Consider the following 27,964-nt stretch of genomic DNA (forward strand, 5'->3'; position numbering starts at 1 on the left):
TGTAATTCCTCTTTTTCAAATGGCAGCTGGGGAAGAACGGCAGTGGTAGAACATCAACAGACAAAAAAAGCATAAAGCCTCTGATTGCCCATGTTGGTATGCCCTCTGTCACCACATTCTTCAAGAAGGTAGAGCCTTCCCAAGAAGAATATGATTTAGCTGTGCAGGAGGGTGTCTTTGCATACCACACTATGCGACACAATCATAGTTACAGATCTATGGACTGCACAGCATAACTGACACGAAAGCTTTATGAGCCGAAGTTTACATGTGCTAGGACAAAATGTGACGCCACAGTGAGTAACGTGTTAGCACCATGGGCAACTACTTTGGTAACACAGGACCTAGACCAGGTTGAATTTGTGTCCCTGGCCATTGATGCTTCCAATCATGGACATGTAAAGCTGCTGCCAATAGTAGTCAGATATATGTGGAAACAAAACTGCTTGATTTTGTTGAATTGAAAGGAGAAACAGCAGAGGAGATTGCAGCCGAGGTCCTGGTGGTCATCCAAAAATGTAACATGCAAAACAAAGTCGTGGCTTTCTCTGCCGACAACACAAATACCAACTTTGGAGGACTGAATAGGCTGGGGAGGGTCAATGGCCATACCAAAGTTAAAAATGCTCTGCAGCGGGAGGTGATTGGCTTAGGTTGTCCTGCCCACATTCATAACACGGCCAGAACAGCTTTGGATATGATTCCCCTTGATGTTGAGTACCTGCTCACAAGGATATTTTCACCGTCAGAGTAGAAAGACTGAAGAGCTTTTGTGATTTTGTTGGCCAGGAGTACCATAACATTTTAGGACACAGCAATGTTCGCTGGATGTCCATGCTCCCTGCTCTAGAAAGAGTGCTGAAAAGGTATGTGCCATTGAAATCCTTTTTTATTTTCTGAAGACAAATGCCCTGTTGTCCTGCGAACAATGTTCAAAGATCCACTGACTGTACTTTGGCTGGACTTTGTCCATGGAAACTTGACCGTATTCAGTGACACGATCAAGATGCTTGAAGGCCAGGACCACTGTGCTGTGGAGTCAGCTGCTATTCTGAGAAACATTGAGGCAAAATTGACTGCATGACGTGATGACAACTTCATTCCAGTTTTGGTCAGAGGACTTCTGAGAGAGCTAGAGGGAAATGGTGCAATGTCTAAAGAGAGCTTTCTCAAAACATCCCAATCATTCTTCATTACGGCTGTGAACTACTTGCAGGCATTGGGAAAGCACACAGATAATCAATTGTTTTTACATTGTCTCCTTTTAAAAAGGCAACCTAAGCGTGAAGAGATCCAGAAGGTAGCAGCCACACTGCAGGAAAAATGCCCCCATGTGACAATCAATGAGGATGCATTGTTTGACGAGGTTACTGGCCTGCAAGAGTTCCTAAAGGGGGGGATCGCTTGAAGAATGTAAAACATTGGAGACACCGCTTAGTCAGAGATGGAGTTTCCCACTTCAAAGAGAACGATATCCCACACACTAACCTGGCTAGATTAGCGTCTGTTGTCATGTGCTTACCTGGAAGTAATGCACCAGTCGAGAGTGTTCTCCCAAATGAATGATTTATGGACAGCAGCAAGAAATAGGTTCACTGTTCCTGCCATCAAGGCCATGCTTATTGTGAGGACAAACTTCAACCTCACCTGCCAGGAGTTCATGGAGAAGCTGGCCAAAGACAGAGCAATCCTGAATAAGATACATTCTTCTGAGAAATATACAGATTAGGTTGGTATAAGTGGTAACTATATAATATAATTATTCTACCCAGACTACCAGGACCACTGAATGGCTGTTCAGATCGGACAGTTCTGTCTTGTCTGTAGTGTTTCTGTAATATAGTTGTTTTCTCTATCACAGTGGGCCCGTTAGACTAACGGTTGGCCAACAAAATGTAAGACTACAATGACTGCATACGTTTCCCCAAATGTTATACGAAAAAAATATGTTTTGCTATTGATGGACAATGGCAAGGCTGCCATTGTATTTTCAGTTACATTCTGGTCAATAAAAAGGGTTTACACGTTTGTTTTTTAAGAAATACATGGAACTACAACCGAATAAAACACCATTAGCCATCATGCATTGCTTACATTCATTCTATACTGAAAAGTCTGTTCAGAAATATCGAAAACAGTACATATAGGCATACAACCACAATGTTTTAATAGGGATTAAAAAACGACAAAATATATATATATTCATAACGTAAAATAAATAAATAATGAAATACAGGCGATCGCGTCTATGGTTGTTGCAAAGGCTTGTGTGTCGCCTACTGGTTAAATTCGTGTCTTTTCGCACGAATTAAGTAGCACATAAATTCGTGTATTTTCGAAAGAATTGAACCACACAAAAACGCACGAAATCTGCTGAAATACATTTTGTACATATATGCGCGAATTGAATGTGAGGCTGGGCTGTCTGGAGAAGTGAAACTGCGCAATTGGCCTAAATGGGTAATGGAAACACTTCAATCACCTCATTATTATTCGACACTATAGTTTTTTTCTAATTAAGGGCTCAAAGTGTTACAATTGTAATCAATCAAGAGCGTTGAAATCCTACCTTGAAAGAACTGTCTCGCCTGTAATGATATCAGAGCTGTACAGAGCCCACCAGTCAATCAGCCACTGAAATAGCCGCCTAGCTAACATTTTAATTATTTTCAATCACCGTATTTGTCACTTTGGTCCTACATAGGCCTATATGTTCACCTGCAATTTAATTGATGAATGAATTATCTGTATTTTATTGCACCGATAAAAGATAGCTATTGCGACACACGATGGTTAAACGGAAATGTACCATAGCTGGCTGGCAATTGTCGAATTTATTTTATATATGCTGCTTTTCTAAATGTCGTCAAAACAAATCACTGGACAAGTTCATGGAAACTTAGCAAATGACTATCCTTTTCCGAGTATATAGACTACTCAGTCCTTTACTTTTTATGTACCAGATTGTCGAGATGTGTTCCCCTCATCTTGTTTCCCATGCAGGAAATAGTATGTTTTGAGTAATTTAAGTACATTATTGTAAAATAACAATTACGGTGGTTTAGTCTTCACTAAAGCAGTGTCATTATCAGACCTGTATGAATATTAGGTTTTCTACCATGTTTTTTCTACCATGTTATTTCTACCATGTTATTGACTTGTTTATTGTTTACTCCATGTGTAACTCTGTGTTGTTGTCTGTTCACACTGCTATGCTTTATCTTGGCCAGGTCGCAGTTGCAAATGAGAACTTGTTCTCAACTAGCCTACCTGGTTAAATAAAGGTGAAAAAAAATTAAAAAAAATAATGTATCTAATGCATCATTATGTTTTCATTATTATTTACTTTAGTAGGCCAATATCGATTATCAATCATAGTTGTTCAGCCCATATACAAAAGAGCATAAGAGCCTACAGTGACAGTTTTGAAGTTATTTCGTACACTTTGCATTTTGTTGATCAATAAGGCAAAATATTACTATTGGATTGAAAACATATTTTAATAAGAACAAACTCTCTGATCGCCCTAAACACCTTTTGATTATTTGCTGACTATTTATGATACTCTAGTTTGATTTAAGGACAGCTTTTGACTGTCAGAAGTAGGAAGCATTGGCTCTAACAAACTTCAAAGCGTCACGTGCTATTCATACAGCTGTTAAACGTCCCATAGATTGCAGTCTTCAGAGGGACCTACTGCTCTGTTTACTGTATTTTACAGGAAAGTTTAATTATGTTTAGATATAATCCATATAGCCGGTTTTCAAGCAAATCCAGCATAAAGTGTTTGAACATCATCTGTCATTATGACATGGTGGTTGCCTACTAGAAAGCAAGTTTGAACGAGTCTTTTTGAAGTGCAAATGCATTACAGCAATGCTGGAGTGGGAAGGACATATCCCAACATGCACCAGCTGCAGCACAGCCTGCCCAATAGGCTACATTTACAGAGACTTCATTCCGTGCTTCAGGTGGAAGTGACTGAGTATGTATTCCTGTCAACAGTGTTGGGGAGTAACTGATTACACGTACATATAATTTTATTGCAAAAAACCTGAAACTGTAATCTGTTATGTTAGCAAAAATATTGAAATTAGATTACACATACTTTTGAAAAACGAGATGATTACTTATTGGATTATTCTAAAGGACCAATGCAGTCAACGTGATTTCCTGTGTTTTATCTACTTCCACAATATGAGGTTGGAATAATATTGTGAAAAGTATAATACCCATTTAGTGTAAGAGCTGTTTGAAAGGACCACCTGAAATGTCAGCCTGTTGTTGTGGAATGGGGTGTAGGTCTGCCTGGTGACGTCACCAGGCAAAAAGAAAGAGCGCTCCAAACCTCTCTGCCAATAATTCCCCACTCAGACCACTCCCAGACAGTCCATGAAAAATTCTAACTTGAGAAATTGGTCTTTGCTAAGAAGCTATTTTTGTATTTTTTTTCACGATTTTAATTGAAAATAATCACAGTAAGGTACTTAATTGTTACCCAGAAATTATTTGATAATGAGATTAAAACGGCTGCATTGGACCTTATTAAATTCAGCTACAGTCATAGGGTGGATAGCTGTAGGCTGGTACACTCTTTTTGGGTGGGGAGAGATGGTCGAAAGCCATTATAGGAGATAATCATAAATGTCTGACCATTCAGCACCGTTCACGAGTGCGTCAAGAGGGTATTTCTGTGAAGTTGCGCTTGTTGTAAGGTAGCCTATGACCTTTACGTCAGTAAGTACAATATCTTTTCAAAATAATACCTGGTGAGTAAATGAGACTGGAGAGTGTATGGAGAATATTATTTCACATCCGTTTTGTAGGTTAGGCTACTAGACTTAATGAAAAATGGTAACATTTAACGTATGATCTGGAGCGTTTTCCTAAGGTTAGTTTGATTATTTACATTCTGCTTATCCATTGAATAAGGTATTGTAACTGTTTCGGCTTGTTATTAGCCACCCAGATTAATCAATTATCAAAATACGCCATAGCCTAATTTTGCATGGAGTTATAGAAATCAGTAGGCCTACCTCATTTTTGATACCTACAATTGTCTTTATTTGTTGGTGTGGTTAACCTAAAAAGTGAATGTAGCCTACATTAGACATGTTTCCATTGACACAGGTTTAATCGACAAAAGCAAAGTCGCCCAAAAATTATTACGACGTCTAATTGAAGCGGCAGATACAGGAGAAACCTTCTAAAGATCGGAAACCTTTTTATTCGTTCCACAGGGGTGAATATTTGTTTTGTAGAACTTTCTTTATTGCGACAAATGATGATGGAAACTGTTTTTTCGAATAAATGGTGATTGCCGAATCATTTTGAAGGTAGCTACGTTTGGCATGTTATGTCACCGTGTAACTAACGTTCCACTTCACATTTAATTTTAAACGCCTACTGCTTGCAAAATAAACATTCAACTATACAAATAATGTTTATTTGCAGGACAAGGATTGTCATAACTTTCAATAATGCCTGAATTGCTTCGCCTTACATTTGTGGTTGGCTGGCAAGTTTAACCATCCAATTGTTTCCGATCTACAGGAGTGCACGTTTCACCATGGCACGGACAGTGGCGATACGTTGGCATATTATAATTATTAGAATATGGCAAACATTACTAAATTCTTGCATTATATCCGTTCGGGCTTTTACGGGCTACCTGAGACATGAAACTGCGCAATTGGCCTAAATGGGTAACGGAAACACTTCAATCACCTCATTATTTTTCGACGCTATAGTTTTTTGCTAATATAAGGGCTCTGAAAGTGTTACAATTGTAATCAATCAAGAGCGTTGAAATCCTACCTTGAAAGAACTGTCTCGCCTGTAATGATATCAGAGCTGTACAGAGCCCACCAGTCAATCAGCCACTGAAATAGCCGCCTAGCTAACATTTCAATTATTTTCAATCACCGTATTTGTCACTTTGGTCCTACATAGGCCTATATGTTCACCTGCAATTTAATTGATGAATGAATTATCTGTATTTTATTGCAACGATAAAAGATAGCTATTGCGACACACGATGTTTAAACGGAAATGTACCATAGCTGGCTGGCGATTGTCGAATTTATTTTATATATGCTGCTTTTCTAAATGTCGTCAAAACAAATCACTGGACAAGTTCATGGAAACTTAGCAAATGACTTTCCTTTTTCATTATTATTATTATTTACTTTAGTAGGCCTATATGGATTATCAATCATAGTTGTTCAGCCCATATACAAAAGAGCATAAGAGCCTACAGTGACAGTTTTGAAGTTATTTCGTACACTTTGCATTTTGTTGATCAATAAGGCAAAATATTACTATTGGATTGAAAACATATTTTAATAAGAACAAACTCTCTGATCGTCCTAAACACCTTTTGATTATTTGCTGACTATTTATGATACTCTAGTTTGATTTAAGGACAGCTTTTGACTGTCAGAAGTAGGAAGCATTGGCTGTAACAAATGTCAAAGCGTCATGTGCTATTCATGCTGTTGGTAAAGCCCCATAGTTGTTGCAAGATTGCAGTCTTCAGAGGGACCTACTGCTCTGTTTACTGTATTTTACAGGAAAGTTTAATTATGTTTAGATATAATCCATATAGCCTGTTTTCAAGCAAATCCAGCATAAAGTGTTTGAACATCATCTGTCATTATGACATGGTGGTTGCCTACTAGAAAGCAAGTTTGAACAACTCTTTTTGAAGTGCAAATGCATTACAGCAATGCTGGAGTGGCAGGGACATATCCCAACATGCACCAGCTGCAGCACAGCCTGCCCAATAGGCTACATTTACAGAGACCTCATTCCTTGCTTCAGGTAGAGGTGACTGAGTATTTATTCCTGTCAACAGGGTTGGTGAGTTACTGATTACATATACATATAATTTAATATCAAAAATCCTAAAACTAATCAATTAGTTAACCAGCAAAAAGATTGTAATCAGTTGACAGATACTTTTGAAAAAAATAGATGATTACTTCTTGGATTACTTTAAAGGATCAGTGCAGTCAAACTCGATTTTTCTGTGTTTTATGCTGCCTAGAAGGCCAGCATCATGGAGTCGCCTCTTCACTGTTGACGTTTCTGGCTATTTTGAGCCTATAATCGAACCCACAAATGCTGATGCTCTAGATACTCAACTAGTCTAAAGAAGGCCAGTTATATTGCTTCTTTAAATCAGGACAACAGTTTTCAGCTGTGCTAACATAATTGCAAAATGGTTTTCTAATGAGAAATTTGCCTTTTACAATGATAAACTTGGATTAGCTAACACAACGTGCCATTGGAACACAGGAGTGATGGTTGCTGATAATGGGCCTCTGTACGCCTATGTAGATATTCCATAAGAAATCAGCAGTTTCCACCAACAATAGTCATTTACAACATTAACAATGTCTACACTGTATTTCTGATCAATTTGATGTTATTTTAAAATGGACAAAAATGTTTGCTTTTCTTTCAAAAACAAGGACATTTCTAAGTGATAGCAAACTTTTGAAAGGTAGTGTATACAGTTGAAGTCGGACGTTTACATACATCTTAGCCAAATACATTTAAACTCCCTGTCCTAGGTCAGTTAGGATCACCACTTTATTTTAAGAATGTGAAATGTCAGAATAGTCGCGGAGAGAATTATTTTTCAGCTCTTACTTCTTTCATCACATTCCCAGTGGGTCAGAAGTTTGCCTACACTCAATTAGTATTTGGTAGCATTGCATTTTAAATTGTTTAACTTGGGTCAAACGTTTCGGGTAGCCTTCCACAAGCTTCCCACAATCAGTTGGGTGAATTTTGGCCCATTCCTCCTGACAGAGCTGGTGTAACTGAATCAGGTTTGTAGGCCTCCTTGCTCGCACATGCTTTTTCAGTTCTGCCCACAAAATTTCTACAGGCTTGAGGTCAGGGCTTTGTGATGGCCAATACCTTGACTTTGTTGTCCTTAAGCCATTTTGCCACAACTTTGGAAGTATGCTTGGGGTCATTGTCCATTTTGTGAAGGATGGTTTTGTTATCTTAACAGAAATATATGCCTTATAGAAAAAGGACATGTTAATCACAAAACATAGCTTGACTGCAGAAAAGCTGTTGTTAATCTAGGGTGTCGACTGTGCAAACCACAAGGTTGAGACAAGATGGAAAAATGCTGAATAACAAGAAAACAGGAACTGAGGAATGTGTAGAAACCAACAAATCAGCTCAATCTTCACAAACACCATTCCGGACATTTGAGTGCTGTGTCTGGGCACCACCGATAAGCTAGCAAGTTTAACCACGCTAAGCCTCTACTGTGACAGGCCAACTCTAAAGTTGGAACTACCTCTGTCACAGTATAAAAGATGCCTGCAGAATTTCAGTCAGTTCTCTGCTTTACTCTGCGTGGTGATACAGTGAACCCGTATATACAAAAATTGCATTTACCATTCTGGGCTTATGTTAAATAAAAAATACTTAAAGTATATTCGGTGACTTTGAATCACATTTTATCCTGATACCAGATTTGATTGACGCAACCTTTGACAATTTGGAAGACCCATTTGCGACCAAGCTTTAACTTCCTGAATGATGTCTTGAGATGTTGCTTCAATATATCCACATATTTTTCCTACCTCATGATGCCATCTATTTTGTGAAATGTACCAGTACCTCCTTCAGCAAAGCACCCCCACAACATGCTGCCACCCCCGTGCTTCATGGTTGGGATGGTGTTCTTTGGGTAGCAAGCCTCCCCCTTTTTCCTCCAAACATAACGATTGTCATTATGACCAAACAGTTCTATTTGTGTTTCATCAGACCAGAGGACATTTCTCTAAAAAGTATGATCTTTGTCCCCATGTGCAGCAAATTGTAGTCTGGCTTTTTTCTGGTCGTTTTGGAGCAGTGGCTTCTTCCTTGCTGCGCGACCTTTCAGATTATGTAGATATAGGACTCGTTTTACTGTGGATATGGATACTTTTGTACCTGTTTCCTCCAGCATCTTCACAAGGTCCTTTGCTGTTGTTCTGGGATTGATTTGCACTTTTCGCACCAAAGTACGTTCATCTTTAGGAGACAGAACGTGTCTCCTTCCTGAGTGGAATGACGGCTGTGTGGTTCCATGGTGTTTATACTTGCGTACTATTGTTTGTACAGATGAACGTGGTACCTTCAGGCTTTTGGAAATTGCTCCCAAGGATGAAACAGACTTGTGGAGGTCTACACTTTTTTTCTGAGATCTTTGCTGATATCTTTTGATTTTCCCATGATGTCAAGCAAAGAGGCACTGAGTTTGAAGGTAGGCCTTGAAATACATCCACAGGTACACCTCCAATTGACTCAAATTAGGCCAATTAGCCTATCAGAAGCTTCTAAAGCCATGACGTAATTTTCTGGAATTTTCCAAGCTGTTTAAAAGCACAGTCAACTTAGTGTATGTAAACTTCTGACCCACTGGAATTGTGATACCGTGAATTATAAGTGAAATAATCTGTCTGTAAACAATTGTTGGAAAAATGACTTGTGTCATGCACAAAGTAGTTGTCCTAACCGACTTGCCCAAACTATAGTTTGTTAACAAGAAATTTGTGGAGTGGTTGAAAAACAAGTTTTTATGACTCCAACCTAAGTGTATGTAAACTTCCGACTTCAAATGTATTTCCACACTTTGAGTTTGGAATAATAGCCTACTGTGAAATTGTCAAAATTATGATAATGCCCTTTTAATGTAAACCTTTTCAGACAGTCAGCGGAATATCTCCCAGGTCTAGGTGACCAAAGCCACGAAATTAACAAACAAATCAACATGCAAAAAAAATATTACTTTAACACCATACGCATGCATAAAAAGGTATTTAACTGCAACAAAATGACTAATCCAAAACATAGATTTTTATTGTTAAACGTGACAATGTAAACTGATAGTGTTAGCCAGCTAGCTAGAGTGGGCAAGTTAGCTGGTCCTGCTGATGGACATAGGTGCTGACGTATCACCACCCATTCAACGTTTTCGACTGTGATTAGTCTTCTTCGTTGAGGTTTAACGTGGTTGGCATACTAAATTTTGCAATACCGCCACCTACAAGACTGGAACACAACTCCCTTATACTTTGCTTGAAAAAATAAAAAAATAAAAAAGCAAATACCCTACATCTAACAGTACACTCACAAATGAAAGAAAACCTACCCTACTCCATTATCTAAATCTATTTAGTCCTATTTCAGGCCAACAACTGGAAAGGATTGGACACCACCACTTAACACATCCTGTAAATCTTCTGATATCATGTCTCACACTGTAACGATTGTCTACTTCGTCCTCCTCCTCAGACGAAGAGAGGCGAGACGGATCAGATGACCAATATGCAGCGTGGTAGTTAGACATAATGAATTTGTTTAACAAGACGAAGACGAAACGAAATACACTTGAATAATTAACAAAATAACAAAACGACGTAGACAGACCTGGACATGAGAACTTACGTACAACGAAGAACGCACGAAACAGGTACAGACTACAAAACAAACGAACGAACGAACGAACTGACAAGCAAACCGAAACAGTCCCGTATGGTGAGACAAACATAGACACAGGAGACAACCACCCACCACAATCAATGTGAAAACACCTACCTTAATATGGCTCTCAATCAGAGGAAATGAAAACCACCTGCCTCTAATTGAGAGCCATATCAGGTCACCCTTTAACCAACATAGAAACACATAACATAGACTACCCACCCAAACTCACGCCCTGACCGTCAAACACATACAAAATAACAGAAAACCGGTCAGGAACGTGACACACACACCCAGATATCTCTCTGCAGCTGCCACCACAACAATTTTCTGCGCCTTATGTTCTATCCCTGCAGTACCATTGCTATAAATGCTAAAAATCCAATCTTACTGAAACATATATCAGTTGTTGGCCTATCCCTCTGTACTGGTACAGATCTACTACTCCCATCACTCCTCTCAGGATCCCTCCCCCTTGGCCACCCCTACAATTGACACATACCACTACTTTCCCCAATGCTACACATTCCTTTGTCTTATGCCCTTCTGCACACTTCTCACACCTAAGAACCTCCCTCCTACACACTGCTGCCACATGCACATAAGCTTGACACCTGTAACAACTTAATGTATTTGGCACTAAAGCTTGTACAGGATAACTTACATATCCTAACATCACTTTTTCGGGCAAAGACTCAACATTAAAACTAAAAAAGAACGGACAATGACTCTTCTGTTTCACCACTCACGCCACCCTGTCTGCGTTGCACCAAACGATGAGTATCACAAACACCGGGAATCGTCCCCTTCAGTTGGTCAACTTTTACATTTACTGCTACCCCATTATTCACTCCTTTCAATGGCGTCCTTTTCCTGAGAGCAAAACAATTCACATTTCTTGCCTCCATTCGTTTAACCTTCTCCCTCAGACCAGCAGAAACACAACTAATTATCACAAGACCACTTCTGGTTACCCTCACCGATTCCACACCACCCAACTCTGTTTTCACCCACCCTTAAACCACACACAGATCAGCCAAAAGGCAAGGGTCCACTTTTTCCAAAAACTTCACTCCTACTGTCACCTGTGATTGGTCAACAACGACAGCATCACTTCAAAAATAGAGCAGAATCCTATTTTCTCCGCCTCAACTGAGCAGCTTCCATTGGCACGAGCACTGCCGACTGCTCCACCTGGATATCATTTCTATCCAGAATTTTTATTATATAGCCAATTTTGACTTTGTCTGTGGTAACTAGTGGAAACGGTTGTGCCTGTTGTTCACATGCGTATCTGCCCTCTCATTGGCTAGAATTGTCCCACCTGATCTTGGGTCCTCCTGACTGCCTTCTATTTTTGAAGACGTTTATTTTCCTTGTTAGAACGGCCACTAGAGTATCATGATATGATTATTTAGTTTCTCATAATTATGACTTGCATATCTCATAATTTTGAGATGGCCTACTATGTCCCTCTAAAGCCCTTCTGCTAGCTTGCTAGCCCCGGCCCGCCGAGCCACTCACTGGACCCCTATGATCACTCGGCTACGCATGCATCTCCCTAATGTCAATATGCCTTGTCCATTGCTGTTTTGGTTAGTAATTATTGCCTTATTTGACTGTAGAGCCCCTAGCCCTGCTCAATACACCTTAGTTAATTAACCCTTTAGTTCCACCTCCCACACATGGGTTGACCTCACCTGGTGTAAATGATGTTTCTAGAGACAATATCTCTCTCATCGTCACTCAATGCATAGGTTTACCTCCACTGTATTCACATCCTACCATACCTTTGTCTGTACATTATGCCTTGAATCTATTCTACCATACCCAGAAACCTGCTCCTTTTACTCTCTGTTCCGAACGTACTAGATGACCAGTTCTTATAGCCTTTAGTCGTACCCTTATCCTACTCCTCCTCTGTTCCTCTGGTGATGTAGAGGTTAATCCAGACCCTGCAGTGCCTAGCTCCACTCCCATTCCCCAGGCGCTCTCATTTGTTGATCTATGTAGCCGTAAAAGCCTTGGTTTCATGAATGTTAACATTAGAAGCCTCCTCCCTAAGTTTGTTTATTCACTGCCTTAGCACACACTGCCAATCCGGGTGTCCTAGCCGTGTTGAATCCTGGTTTAGAAAGACCACTAAAAAACTGACATTTCCAGATAGACCTGCCAAAGAAGGCGGAGTTGCAATCTACTGCAGACAAAGCCTGCAGAGTTCTGTCTTAATATCCAGGTCTGTGCCCAAACAATTTGAGATTCTACTTTTAAAAATCCACCTTTCCAGAAACAAGTCTCTCACCGTTGCCGCTTGCTATAGACCAGCTTCTGCCCCCAGCTGTGCCCTGGACACTATGTGAATTGATTGCCCCCCCATCTATCTTCAGAGCTCGTGCTGTTAGTTGACCTGAACTGGGACATTTAACACCCCGACCATCCTACAATCTAAGCTTGATGCCCCCAATCTCACACAAATTATCAATGAACCTACCAGGTACAACCCCAAATCCGTAAACACGGGCACCCTCATAGATATCATCCCAACCAACCTGCCCTCCAAATACACCTCTGCTGTCTTCAACCAGGATCTCAGCAATCACTGCCCCATTGCCTGCGTCTGTAATGGGTCTGCGGTCAAACGACCACCACTCATCACAGTCGAACGCTCCCTAAAACACTTCAGCGAGGAGGCCTTTCTAATCGACCTGGCCCGGGTATGCTGGAAGGATATTGACCTCATTCTGTCAGTAGAGGACGCCTGCTTATTCTTTTAAAAGTGCTTTCCTCACCATCTTAAATAAGCATGCCCCATTCAAAAAAAATTAGAACCAGGAACAGATAAACTCCAGACCTGACTGCCCTTGACCAGCACAAAAAAATCCTGTGGCATAATGCATTAGCATCGAATTGCCCCTGCGATATGCAACTTTATAGGGAAGTTAGGAACCAATATACACAGGCAGTCAGGAAAGCAAAGGCTAGCTTTTTCAAACAGAAATTTTCATCCTGTAGCACAAACTCTAAAAAGTTCTGCGACACTGTAAAGTCCATGGAGAATAAGAGCACCTCCTCCCAGCAGCCCACTGCACTGAGGATAGGAAAAACTGTCACCACCGATAAATCTGCGATAATTGAGAATTTCAATAAGCATTTTTCTACGGCTGGCCATGCTTTCCACCTGGCTACCCCTACCTCGTCAACAGCCCTGCACTCCCCACAGCAACTTGCCCAAGCCTCCCCCATTATTCCTTCACCCAAATCCAGATAGCTGATGTTCTGAAAGAGCTGCAAAATCTGGATCCCTACAAATCAGCCGGGCTAGAGAATCTGGAACCTAAAATTATCTGCCGAAATTGTTGCAACCCCTATTACTAGCCTGTTCAACCTCTTTCGTATCGTCTGAGATCCCCAAAGATTGGAAAGCTACCGTAGTCATCCCCCTCTTCAAAGGGGGAGACACTCTAGACCCAAACTGCTACAGACCTATATCTATCATACCCTGCCTTTCTAAGGTCTTCGAAAGCCAAGTTAACAAACAGATCACCGACCATTTAGAATCCAGCCGCACCGTCTCCGCAATGCAATCTGGTTTGGTCATGTGTGCACCTCAGCCACGCTCAAGGGCCTAAACGATATCATAACCGCCATCGATAAGAGACAATACAGTGCAGCTGTATTCATCGACCTGGCACCATTCTGTATACTTCTGGCCCTTCTTTGGACACTGTTAACTATCCTCGAGACAAGCTTCAATGCCATACAACTCTCCTGTGGCCTCCAACTGCTCTTAAATGCAAGTAAAACTAAATGCATGCACTTCAACCGATCCCTGCCCACCGGCCCGTCCAGCATCACTACTCTGGATGGTTTTGACTTAGAATATGTGGACAACTATAAATACCTAGGTGTCTGGCTCGACTGTAAACTCTCCTTACAGCCTCACATTAAGCATCTCCAATCCAAAATTAAATCTAGAATCGGCTTCCTATTTCGCAACAAAGCATCCTTCACTCATGTTGCCAAACATACCCTCGTAAAACTGACGATCCTACCGATCCTTGACTTTGGCGATGTCATTTACAAAATAGCCTCCAACACTCTACACAGCAAATTGGATGCAGTCTATTCCAGTGCCATCCATTTTGTCACCAAATCCCCATATAGTACCCACCACTGCGACCTGTATGCTCTCATTGGCTGGCCCTTGCTTCATATTCGTCGTCAACCCCACTGGCTCCAGGTCATCTATAAGTCTTTGCTAGGAGCGCGATATCTCACAGGATGTATAAATCAGAAATGTCCCTTTAGAACTCACCACCAAATAGGGTAATAAGAGGAAAGGGAAGGGGAGGAGGGAGAAGGTGGAGGTAGATGAAACTTGGCCAAAGGTCTACACATTTTTTCGTCAATGAAACATTAAATCTCAATTTCGATTCAGTTTTCTTTTCCAGAACTATAATCTGTTACGAACAGAGTGAACTAAGTTTTGTGGACTTTTTGTTTTTGTTTTAAAGGAGTACATGGGCAAATTTATTTATTGCACTCGTGCACTTCACAGAGAAGGCGTTCCCTGACGAAAATATGCAAAACATGCTAAAATGTGCCAATAGGATCTCGCTCTCTTGCGTGGCTCTGCACACCTCCTTGCTTGTTCTGCACACTATGCTTCCTTTGCTCCCATTGGAAATGACACTGTTGAGATATCTTGGGTTAGTTACCAGTATCTTTGCTAATGTTCTTGTCACTTGCTAGCAAGCTAGATAGCAAACTTCAGCTACCACAGTCATGTCAAATATTGCACCTGGATTGACACACTAGCTGTATTTTTGTTTGTTTGAGCTTTGTTCTATTGGTATTTACTTGGATATATCCATAATGATGTTGAAGAGGTCTGACAGGCAGACAGCAAGGCTTATATTAACCCCCTCTGTTACAAAACAAATAGTATCCTTCTATATATATATATATATATATATATATATATATATATATATATATATATATATATATATATATATATATATATATATATATATATATATATATATATATATACTGTATATATAATAGAATCACTCCTGTTTTGGGGGGTGTCTTGCTAATTGCCTATAATTTCCACCTTTTGTCTATTCCATTTGCACAACAGCATGTGACATTTATTGTCAATCAGTGTTGCTTACTAAGTGGACAGTTTGATTTCACAGAAGTGTGATTGACTTGGAGTTACATTGTGTTGTTTAAGTGTTCCCTTTATTTTTTTGAGCAGTATATATATATATACAATATATATATATATATATATACTGTATATATATATATATATATATATATATATATATATATATATATATATATATATATATATATATATATATATATATATATATATATATATATATGGTATATATATATATACTGCTCAAAAAAATAAAGGGAACACTTAAACAACACAATGTAACTCCAAGTCAATCACACTTCTGTGAAATCAAACTGTCCACTTAGTAAGCAACACTGATTGACAATAAATGTCACATGCTGTTGTGCAAATGGAATAGACAAAAGGTGGAAATTATAGGCAATTAGCAAGACACCCCCCAAAACAGGAGTGATTCTGCAGGTGGTGACCACAGACCACTTCTCAGTTCCTATGCTTCCTGGCTGATGTTTTGGTCACTTTTGAATGCTGGCGGTGTTCTCACTCTAGTGGTAGCATGAGACGGAGTCTACAACCCACACAAGTGGCTCAGGTAGTGCAGTTCATCCAGGATGGCACATCAATGCGAACTGTGGCAAAAAGGTTTGCTGTGTCTGTCAGCGTAGTGTCCAGAGCATGCAGGCGCTACCAGGAGACAGGCCAGTACATCAGGAGACGTGGAGGCGGCCGTAGGAGGGCAACAACCCAGCAGCAGGACCGCTACCTCCGCCTTAGTGCAAGGAGGTGCACTGCCAGAGCCCTGCAAAATGACCTCCAGCAGGCCACAAGAAGGGTCTAGTGATGCCTCAAGCACTGCGATGCAGTGACTAAGTACCGCTGCACCACTCGGGAGGCCCACTTTGTCTTTTTCACAAGGTTGTAGTAATTAAAGTTTCAGCTATTATGACATTGTCTCAAATTTAGGTTTTGCCTTTAGATTTTGAGAAAATGAACAACAATAATATCAGTCAGTTAACCTGACCTTTATGAAATATGAAACCGTTCTGCTTTAAGTGATTTTTGGATTACATAAATGCGTCAAGATTTACAAAAACTTACGTTAGCTGATGAAGATCTCCTAAACCTGTGTTTACCACAGACCTTATTTTTGGCCATGGAGGAGTTAGTGCCTACAAAAAGATGCCATTGCTATTGCTCTCTATTGAGCCTCCAGACAGTGCCCATCTGCGTCTCCTCCAGTGTGAGCACGAGCTGCAGTATATAGCTTCATGCAGGCTAGCAGCAACTGTTGAATTAGCTGCTCTCTATTTTTATCAAGAACAAGAGTGGTAGGCTTTACCAAACAGAGGTGAAAATGTGACCAGACAAGCAGCAAGTTAACAAAACAATGCATGCAGTCAGCTAGATAGCTAACTTTAGCATCTCTCCAGAGATGTTCTCTCCAGAGTCCGAGTACAAAGCAAAGCATATTGTTGATTTGCCCCATCAAACCTGCTGAGAACTTGATAAATTCAGCTTCCCCTCTGAGAATAAACCAGACCTACATTATAGGTCATTCTATTAATTTACACATTTTCATTCATATTTGTATAATTGTGACTGTTTATTATTACTGTGCTGAAGTTCACTTTGATGTTCTCCTTTAATTTACCAACAGATATATGGAGGATGGGAAGACTGCTTCAGCTACTGATATTGGCTTTGATACTATTGATCTGCATTTATCTTTTATTTGTAAGTTCTGAAATGGAACCCAAGCCAAATGTATAGACAGAGCTTCAGATGTTAAGACTGGCATGCCAGCCACAGGATCATTTTAAACATTTATTTTGTTTTAACCATTTTGAAGCTATACATTGTTTACGACAGCATTATTGATACAAGATTATACAGTGCATTCAGATCCTTTCCCCTTTTCCACATGTTGTTATGTTACAGCCTTATTCTAAAATGGATTAAATAAAAAAAATCCTCATCAATCTACACACAATGCCTCATAACATTTTAGAAAATTTATAAAAAATAAAACACAAATACCTTAACCCTTTGCTTTGACACTCGAAATTGAGCTCAGGTGCATCCTGTTTCCGTCGATCATCCTTCAGGTGTTTCTACAACTTGATTGGCGTCCACCTGTGGTAAATTCAATTGATTGGACATGATTTTGAAAGGCACACACCTGTCTATATAAGGTCCCACAGTTGACAGTGTATGTCAGAGCAAAAACCAAGCCATGAGGTCGAAGGAATTGTCCGTAGAGCTCCGAAACAGGATTGTATCGAGGCAAAGATCTGGGGAAGCTTACAAAAAAATATCTGCAGCATTGAAGGTCCCCAAGAGCACAGTGGCCTCCTTCATTCTTAAATGGAAGAAGTTTGGAACCACCAAGACTTCCTAGAGCTGTCAGCCCGGCCAAACTGAACAATCAGGGGAGAAGAGCCTTGGTCAGGGAGGTGACCAACAACCCAATGGTCACTCTGACAGAGCTCCAGTTCTGCTCCAGTTCTGCAGCACACCACCATTCAGGCCCTTATGAGAAAGTGGCCAGACGGAAGCCACTCCTCAGTAAAAGGCACGACAGCCCGCTTGGAGTTGGCCAAAAGGCACCTAAAGAGACTCAGACCATGAGAAAAAAGATTCTCTGGTCTGATGAAACCAAGATTGAACTCTTTGGCCTGAATGCCAAGCATCACATCTGGAGGTAACTTGGTACCATCCCTACGGTGGCAGGTAGCCTAGTGGTTAGTGTTGGGCCAGTAACCGAAAGGTTTCTGGATTGAATCCCTGAGCTGACAAGGTAAAAATCTGTCATTCTGCCCCTTAACAAGGCAGTTAATCCACTGTTCCCTGGTAGGCCGTCATTGTAAATAAGAATTTGTTCTTAACTGACTTGTCTAGCTAAATAAAGGTTAAATTAAAGCGTGGTGGCAGCATCATGGTGTGGGGATGTTTTTCAGCTGCAGGGACTGGGAGACTAGTCAGGATCAAGGGAAAGATGAACGGAGCAAAGTAAAGCGAGATCCTTGATGAAAACCTGCTCTAGAGCACTCAGGACCTCAGACTGGGGTGAAGGTTCACCTTCCAACAGGACAATGACCGTAAGCACACAGCCAAGACAACACAGGAGTGGCTTTGGGACAAGTCTCTGAGTGTCCTTGAGTAGCCCAGCCAGAGCCCAGACTTGAACCCGATCGAACATCTCTGGAGAGACCTGAAAATACCTGTGCAGCAACGCTCCCCATGCAACCTGACAAGAGCTTGAGAGGATCTGCAGAGAAGAATGGGATAAACTCCCCAAATACAGGTGTGCCAAGCTTCTAGCGTCATACCCAAGAAGACTTGAGGCTGTAATCCCTGCCAAAGGTGCTCCAACAAAAGTACTGAGTATAAAGTGTCTGAATACTTATGTAAATGTGATATTTCAGTTTTTAATTTTAATACATTTGCTAAAATTTCTAAACCTGTTTTTGCTTTGTCAATATGGGCTATTGTGTGTGTAGATTGAGGGAAAAAAACAATTTAATCAATTTTAGAAGAAGGCTGTGACTTGTCAAAATGTGGAAAAGGTCAAGGCGTCTGAATACTTTCCGAATGTACTGTGTTTGGGCTTTTGATGGGGTAAGACAGCTATACTAAGCTCAAGAGGTATTAAGGTACACTTTCTATGTGCCTTATGGCTTTAGTCAACATAATGTTTAGGCCAATAGTTTGTTTGGTGATAAACAGATTGTCTCTTTGTCTCTTTGTCTCACTGTAGGTATGTCAATTCAACCAGTGCCTACTGAATGTGTCACCATCCAATCATCTCAAATACAACCACACTAGCTTCCCAAGTCGTTGTAGTGGAATCACCAACAGGACATTTACACCAACCAATGACTCCTTAATGAGTAAAGAGGAATGGGAATCTCTGCTCACAGAGCTACAATGGTCATTACCGCCTGTTGTCTTCTTATCCACAGATGAGGCCACAAACCCCACTAAGTGCTCATTCTCTGTTGTCAACCCCAATTCAAACCACAGAGTTGGAGGGTTTATAGATGTGATTTTGACAGCTAGAGATACTAAAAACAGGATCAAAACCTATGGAGGGGACTTTTTTCAGGCCAAGTTGTTTAACTCAGAACTTAAGGCCAGTACTTATGGAGCTGTAACAGACCACTTTAATGGCACCTACACTGCCCGCTTGGCCCTGCTTTGGTCCGGACCTGCCAAGGTGTCCATCCGCCTAGTGCACTCCAGCGAGGCCGTGCAGGTACTGTGTAGGCAAAGAGAACAGGACCCAGATAAGGTCTACTTCCAAGGCTACTTTGAGGAGGGTGGCGAGCAGGAAACGGTGATGTGCAATGCCCAGAGAAGTCCTAGGCTGGTGGGGAATGATGCACAGTGTTGCTGTGAGTACAGAGAGCCAGTCACTGGGGAGACCTGGTTCTGTCGTCGGCCATCTTCCCTGCCTTGCCATGCTTTGACCTACCACAGCATGGGCGGTTACCAGGCAGTACTCTCCAAGATGGAGACAACCCTTCTTAAGAGGTAGATACAGTACCTTCAGAAAATATTCATACCCCTTGACTTATTCCAATTTTATCTAAATTCAAAATGGATGAAATTGATTTGTTTTCTGACCTGTCTACACACAATACCCCATAATGACAAAGTGAAACATGAAATGTAATTTATGTAGGATTCACACCCGTTCTGGGTAAGCTTTCCACACCTGCATTGTGCAACATTTGCCCATTATTATTTTCAGAATTCTTCAAGCTCTGTTAATGGTTGTTTATCATAGATAACCCTTTAAAAGTCTTGCCATATATTTTCAAGCAGATTTAAGTCAAAACTGTAACTCGGCCACTCAGGAACATTCACTGTCTTCTTGGTAAGCAACTCCAGTATATATTTGGCCTTGATTTTTACGTTATTGTCCTGCTGAAAGGTGAATTTCCCAGTGTCTGTTGGAAAGCAGACTGAAGCAGGTTTTCCTCTAGGATTATTCTGTTTTGTTCAGGACTCTCCAACAGTTATTTTTACGATATGTTTTAGACAACTGTTACTTTAACTTCACTACATTCCTGAAGAAAATAATGTGCTTTTTACTCCAGACATTTTCCCTGACACCCAAAAGTAAAAAAAATGGTCCAATTCATGCACTTCTCAAGAGAACATCCCTGGTCATCCCTATTGCCTCTGATCTGGCGGACTCAATAAACACAAATGTTCATTTATAAGTTATATCTGAGTGTTGGAGTGTGCCCCTGGCTATCCGTAATTTTTTTTAAACAAGAAAACGGTGCCGTCTGGTTTGCTTAATATAAGTTAATTTAAATGATATATACTTTACCTTTTGATACTTAAATACATTTGAGCAATTACATATAGTTTTGATATTTAAGTATATTCGAAACAAAATACTTTTAGACTTTTAATCAATTAGGGTTTTACTTGTTGAATATTACTTTTACTTGAGTCATTTTCTATTAAGGCAACTTTACTTTTACTCAAGTATGACATTTAGGTACTTTTTTCACCACTGCTCACCAGGGCTTAATGATTACGAACAAACCCATAACATGATGCAGCCACCGCTATGCTTGAAAATATGGAGAGTGGTACTCAGTAATGTGTTATTAATGATTTTCCCGAAACATAACACTTTGTATTCAGGACAAAATGTAATTGCTTTGCAGTATTACTTTAGTGCCTTGTTGCAAACAGGATGAATGTTTTGGAATATTTAATAATGTACAGGCTTCCTTATTTTCACTCTGTCAATTAGGTTGGTATTGTGGAGTAACTACAATGTTGTTGATCCATCCTCAGTTTTGTCCTATCACAGCCATTACAACTGTTTTAAAGTCACCATTGGCATGAAGGACAACTGTATCTTTGTAGTGACTGGGTGTTTTGATACACCATCCAAAGTGTGACTATTAACTTCACCATGGACCATGCATTTTTTTATTACCCATCTACCATTAGGTGCCCTACTTTAAGAGGCATTGGAAAACCTCCCTGGTCTTTGTGGTTGAATCTGTGTTTGAAATTCACTGCTTGACTGAGGGACCTTAAAGATAATTGTATGTGTGGGGTACAGAGATGAGGTAGTCAATCAAAAAATCATGTTAAACACTATTATTGCATACAGAGTGAGTCCATGCAACTTATTATGTGGCTTGTTAAAACTTCTTCTTAATAGGGGGGCGCTGTTTTCACTTTGGAAAAAATCGTGCCCAAATTAAACGGCCTCGTACTCTGTTCTAGATCATACAATATGCATATTATTATTACTATTGGATAGAAAACACTCAAGTTTCTAAAACTGTTTGAATTATATCTGTGAGTAAAACAGAACTCATTTGGCAGCAAACTTCCATACAGGAAGTGAAAATTCTGAAAATGAGGCTCTGTCTGGGCTTGCCTATTCAACTGGCTTTTATTTATGGATCTGTATGCACTTCATACACATTCCACTAGATCTCAACAGGCAGTAGAACGTTGAATGGGGTGTCTAGCTTGATGTGAGGCCGAATAAGAGCTTTTGGAGTGACAGGTCCGCTCTTTTGTCAGTTTTCAACTGCGCGCCGGGGAACCTCACATTATCTTCTGAAAAGCGTTCGGTATACACAACGAATTGCTCCGGCTCTGATTTTATTGGATACATATGAGAAGAACATCATAAAGTAGGATTTTCAACCGAGTTTATTGGGAATTTTGGAATTTTTCGTTCCAGGCGCCAAGAGTTGATGGGCATGTTCGCGCCACAATGCTAGCCAAAGTTGCTAATTCGACAGAAGAAATGGACATTCTAAAACCAAACAACGATTTATTCTGGAAATAGGACTCCTTGCACAACATTCTGATGGAAGCTCAGCAAAAGTAAGAGAATATTTATGATGTTATTTTGTATTTTTGTGTAATATGTTGGCTCCAACACGGCGGAGAATAGGTGAGCGCTGTCTCACAATAATGCATGCTGTATGTTGTAGTAAAGTTATTTTAAAAAATCTAACACAGCGGTTGCATTAAGAACCAGTGTATCTTTCATTTTCTGTACAACATGTATGTTTTAGTAAAGTTTATGATGAGTTCTTTGGTTAGATTAGGTGACTGTCCAAAATATCTCCGGACATTTTGGTGAATTGTTGCTACGTATTCACAATGTATAACCACGATTTGCAGCTCTAAATATGCACATTTTCGAACAAAACATAAATGTATTGTATAACATGATGTTATAAGACTGTCATCTGATGAAGTTGTCCAAAGGTTAGTGATTAATTTTATCTCTATTGCTGTTTTTTGTGAAAGCTATGTTGGCGGTGAATAAATGGCTTTGTGTGTTTGGCTATTGTGGTAAGCTAATATAATTCTATATTGTGTTTTCGCTGTAAAACACTTAAAAAATTGCGAATATTGGCTGGATTCACAAGATGTTTATCTTTCATTTGCTGTACACCATGTATTTTTCATAAATGTTTTATGATGAGTATTTATGTATTTCACGTTGCTCTCTGTAATTATTCTGGTTGTTTTGGTGCTATTTGATGGTGGCTGCAATGTATAACTACAATTTATACCTCAAATATGCACATTTTCGAACAAAACATAAATGTATAACATGATGTTATAAGACTGTCATCTGATGAAGTTGTTCAAGGTTAGTGATCCATTTTATCTCTATTTCTGGGGTTTGTGAAAGCTACCTATGCGGTGGAAACATGGTGGAAACATGGCGTTGTGTGTTTGGCTATTGTGGTTAGCTAATATAAATACATATTGTGTTTTCGCTGTAAAACATAAAAAATCGGAAATGATTGCTGGATTCACAAGATGTATATCTTTCATTTGCTGTATTGGACTTGTGATTTCATGAAATTATATTATATGATATCCCTGTCCCGCTAGGCTATGCTAGTCAGCTTTTTTGATGAGGATGCTCCCGGATCCGGGATGGGTACAGATTTTTGATTTTTGCTCCTGAATTTAAGACTTGCCAAAACAAAGGGGCTGAATACTTAATTTGAAAAACATGATTCCACTTTGCTATTATGGGGAATTGTGTGTAGGCCAGTGACGACAAAATCTGAATTTAATCCATTATAAATTCAAGCTGTTAAACAAAATATGGAAAGGTCAAAGGTTGTGAATTCTTTCTAAAGGCAATGTATGTGCAAATTTCTACAACTCACAGGGTTTATATGCAAATATACACAATACAATCCATATAATAATTATGTTATCCACAAACTGAGCTGGTAGATTAGTCGGTCTACACGTAGAGGGCAAAATATAGCCTTCACTCCAAGCTTAGTTTTGTGCAATGCACATCCAGGACCAAAAACAATTAGCTGGCCTTAGGTGTCCTATTGCATAACATGGAACGCAAGCCATGATACTACAGGAAATTTGGGACAGAGTTGAGACCATGCAGAGTTGAGGCATATGCAGACCAAAAAGCTAAATAAACACAAAAATATATATTTGCAGTGGGGTTATTGAGGTGAACATTCTGTGGTGGGTTCTTCACTGTCCGTCCTCAAAGATGAAGTTGCATTGAGTCAAATGTATTATTTCAGATGATTTATTGCCCATAAGGGCAGGGTGCAGCTAGTTTGGATTAATCCTCTAAATTAGAACAGTATGACAAAACTACAGAAGTTTATGATAAACCCAAACAAAATCCCCCCCAAATGACAAAAAAAGTGTGTATTGCATGATGAAGAATAACTAACTAAACTATGTATACAAAGAAAACGTTATTGGTTTTCATTTAGAAGATTCGGGGAATTGTTTTTTATTGCGTGACAGACAAAACACTTAAACACTTATTCAAGATTGGATTATCAACGAATGTACTGCAGTAAGATTTGCTGGGCAGTGAGGGTCCCTAGGGCAAGACCAAACCGGAAAGAGTCAACAATGGGTGAATGTCCTGTTAGAGTGAACTATGTTTTTTTTTAATTTTAGAGGCATTCTTCTGTTTTAAGGAGTGGTCCCACTAAGGAAGTGAGCAGTGGGAACGATACAGTATACAGTACTAGTGTGTATTGCTTTGTGGGTCATTTTCAATTGAGCTGTGAACTACAATGCATAGTAGGTCTATTTATTATTGATAATAATACATTAAAAAACTTTCAAAAACAAGGACATTTCTAAGTGACCCCTAACTTTTGAACGGTAGTGTATTACTGTATGTGGACTGATGAGGTGAATGGAATGTAGTTACCAAGGCCCTTTGCTTAAAAACCTCTTAAGGATCGGACCCTTTTTTTCAATTTTCGCCTAAAATGACACCCAAATCTAACTGCCTTGTAGCTCAGGACCTGAAGCAAGGATATGCATATTCTTGACATCATTTGGAAATTTGTGGAAATTTGAAATGAATGTAAGAGAATATACCACATTAGATTCGGTAAAAGATAATACAAAGAAAAGACCATGCGCTTTTTGTATTTTCTTTTTTAACATCTTTGAAATGCAAGAGAAAAGCCTAAATGTATTATTCCAGCCTAGGAGCAATTTGGACTTTGGCCACTAGATGGCAGCAGTATATGTGCAACGTTTTAGACTGATCCAATGAACCATTGCATTTATGTTCAAAATGTGGTATCAATACTGCCGAGATGTGCCTAATTGGTTTATTAATAACTTTTAAAGTTCCTAACTGCACTCTCCTCAAACAATAGCATGGTATTATTTCACTGTAATAGCTACTGTAAATTGGACAGTGCAGTTAGATTAACAAGAATTTAAGCTTTCTGCCAGTATCAGATATGTCAATGTCCTGGGAAATATTCTTGTTACTTACAACCTCATGCTATTCGCATTCGCCTACGTTCGCATTCGCCTCTCCATCAATCATGTAGAGGTTTTAATGATCATTTGTAATCTGTAATGTATTGAGTCTGATTTGCTTGGACGGTTTCCCATTTGATGCTGAAAATGACTCTATGTAGAATTATCTTTTAATCATCTCAGGAATACAATGTGATGTCATTAAATTGCACGTCCCATTTTGCTCACTGCTATACAGTCATATAAGCATGACATAAAATGAGGCTGGGAATGTTGGAAAATATCTCAATACTTTTAGTAACAAGACAAAATGTAAATATTGGGGAAAATTTCTCTTATGTGAATTAGGTCAGACCAGCCCACATTCAACCGTTAGTGATTGAAACCATTATATATATATATATATATATATATATATATATATATATATAGAACCATTACTGATGATAGAGAGGACTTCAGGTGAGAGTACATTGAACTTAAACATCATAACTATTGAATTGTTTTGTAATTCGGTTTGTAATATTGATGGCTGTCAGGTTGAGTATTGCATGTGGAACTCTTTTATTTGGAAGAGGCCCTGGTGTTAACATGAAACGTTTCTTGCAGCAAAGATGTTGAAACATATGGCACAGCAGCCACGTAGTAAACAGTACTAAGAACAAAAACTCAAAACACTTTTGGTTACTTGTTAACAATGTTTGAAATGACTGTAAACTTCCTTCTTCTCTGTAGTTCCACAAACATTATTGTACCAGGTGACGATTCAGCTATCGATGTCCAGCAACAGGACACTGAAATCCGTAAGTTGTTCCAAACTACTTCTCCTTCCCTTATCTTATGAACCAACTGCCAAGTCTGACATAGGCCTAGCTAACTGATTGTAACTCACAAGACTTTTGCAGAGACATCCGTATGTGTTTCTCACAGCTTTGACTTTCATGATTATTATTTTTTTTTCAGAATCACAATGATTGCACATAATGGTTGCTTCAAGGTGATGCAAGTCCTTTGCCAGTACAATTTGTTTTGACGACGTTACATTACTTGTTTAATAATCTCTCTCTTTTGAATAATTTATATTCATAGATGATACTAGAAACATTTAAATTAATCACATGATTAGTTGTGGGTTATCACAATGAAAGTCAAAATGAGGATATATTAAAAAATGTCAAATAAATCACATGCTTTAGCCTAACGCATATGATTCATTATTAACCCACTGTTATCTATTAACCCCATGTTGTTCTAACATAGGCCTGAAAGTATTTTTTGTCTCTCTAGGATCACAAACAAAATGCCGTCCTGGTTTGCACACCTCAGTACCAGCTGGATTCTACCTCCAGGATCACTGGACGTCCCTGGTGTGTGACTCAAAATCCTTTCCCTCAGCTAAACTGATATCTGGATGCCTGAAGGACAAACAGATCCTTATGATGGGTGACTCCACTCTCCGTCAGTGGTTCGACTACCTGGAGGAAACTGTGCCAAGTATGACATAGTTTGTAATCAGTTTATTATGTCAATATGTTTGTAGTCAAGTCTATGCGGTCAAATGGGTTTATATGGGTTAATAAAGCTTTGGCAATTATGTAACTAGCATTGTTGAATGAAAAGACACCCAAGTAAGTCATGGTATACGGCAAAACAGTAATAACTTTTATAACCTCTTTTTTTGAAATACATATCCCAGCGCATTCTTTGTCTGAATTCATATATTTGCATTAAACTTATGATCCTTCTGCAGCATTGAAACGCCTGAACCTTCACACATCAAGCAAATCGGGCCCCTTTGAGGCAGTCGACACCCAGTCCAACACCCGTATCATCTGGCGGGCCCATGGGATACCTATACGGACAAGCAAGACCCCCTGGGCTGACCTCCACTACATCGCCAGGGAGGTGGAGGGTTTGGCAGGGGGTGCACACTCTGTAGTCGTCTTCACCATCTGGGCTCATTTCACCACGTACCCACTGGCTATGTACGCACACCGTCTGGTTGTCATCCGTAAGGCTGTGGCGTCGCTCCTAAGACGATCTCCCACTACTCTGGTGGTGATCAAGTCAGCCAACACGGGCTACAAGGATGTGTATGGCAGCGACTGGCTCTCCTGGCAGCTCGACATGGCACTCAGGGAAATATTCAGGGACTTGCCTCTGGTCCTCATTGACGTTTGGCAGATGACTTCCTGCCACTATTCTCCTGACAACATTCACCCGCCCTCTGTGGTGATCCAAAATGAAGTGGATCTCTTCCTGTCCTTTGTTTGTCCGCAGTGAAAAAATTTGAAGTCATGCCTGTAAAAACATTGTGCCTTACTGTATACAAAATGCTCTCCCAAAGGAATCTACAGTATATGGGAAAAGGGATTGTAATGTTAAGACGATAAGTCCTTTAAAAACGGTTTGCCTTCTTCAAAATGAATGTATAGCTTTTCTAACTGGCCTTATTTTAAAATAAAAACTACTTTAACTATGAACACTTGTCAAAACTATGGCAAACCACAGAGCTCA

At 39.7% G+C, this 27,964-nt stretch overlaps 1 protein-coding gene across 7 annotated transcripts; it reads left to right on the forward strand.

Moving 5' to 3' along the window:
• The first annotated feature begins 662 nt into the window (after positions 1 to 662).
• Positions 663 to 27,930, forward strand: LOC129857166 (NXPE family member 3-like). Of its 7 annotated transcripts, none has more exons than XM_055925150.1 (6): positions 663 to 1,729; positions 17,310 to 17,386; positions 19,410 to 20,185; positions 26,183 to 26,250; positions 26,735 to 26,941; positions 27,198 to 27,930. In XM_055925150.1, exons 2-6 carry the CDS (start codon positions 17,321 to 17,323, stop codon positions 27,728 to 27,730), a joined length of 1,650 nt encoding a protein of 549 aa, XP_055781125.1. In that variant the 5' UTR covers positions 663 to 1,729; positions 17,310 to 17,320; the 3' UTR covers positions 27,731 to 27,930. The 7 variants fall into 7 exon arrangements, with proteins under 7 accessions (XP_055781125.1, XP_055781120.1, XP_055781124.1 ...); XM_055925145.1 differs by lacking the exon at positions 663 to 1,729 and adding an exon at positions 4,354 to 4,737; XM_055925149.1 differs by lacking the exon at positions 663 to 1,729 and adding an exon at positions 4,354 to 4,483.
• The last annotated feature ends 34 nt before the right edge of the window (positions 27,931 to 27,964 follow it).

This window comes from Salvelinus fontinalis, chromosome 6, assembly GCF_029448725.1.
Source record: "Salvelinus fontinalis isolate EN_2023a chromosome 6, ASM2944872v1, whole genome shotgun sequence".
NCBI lineage: Eukaryota > Metazoa > Chordata > Actinopteri > Salmoniformes > Salmonidae > Salvelinus > Salvelinus fontinalis.

Coding starts and splice junctions, on each gene's coding strand:
- LOC129857166 (XM_055925150.1), top strand. CDS start 17,321: ATGGGAAGACTGCTTCAGCTACTGATATTGGCTTTGATACTATTGATC. Junction 20,186..26,182: donor GAGACAACCCTTCTTAAGAG/GTAGATACAGTA, acceptor TCTTCTCTGTAG/TTCCACAAACATTATTGTAC. Junction 26,942..27,197: donor CCTGGAGGAAACTGTGCCAA/GTATGACATAGT, acceptor ATCCTTCTGCAG/CATTGAAACGCCTGAACCTT.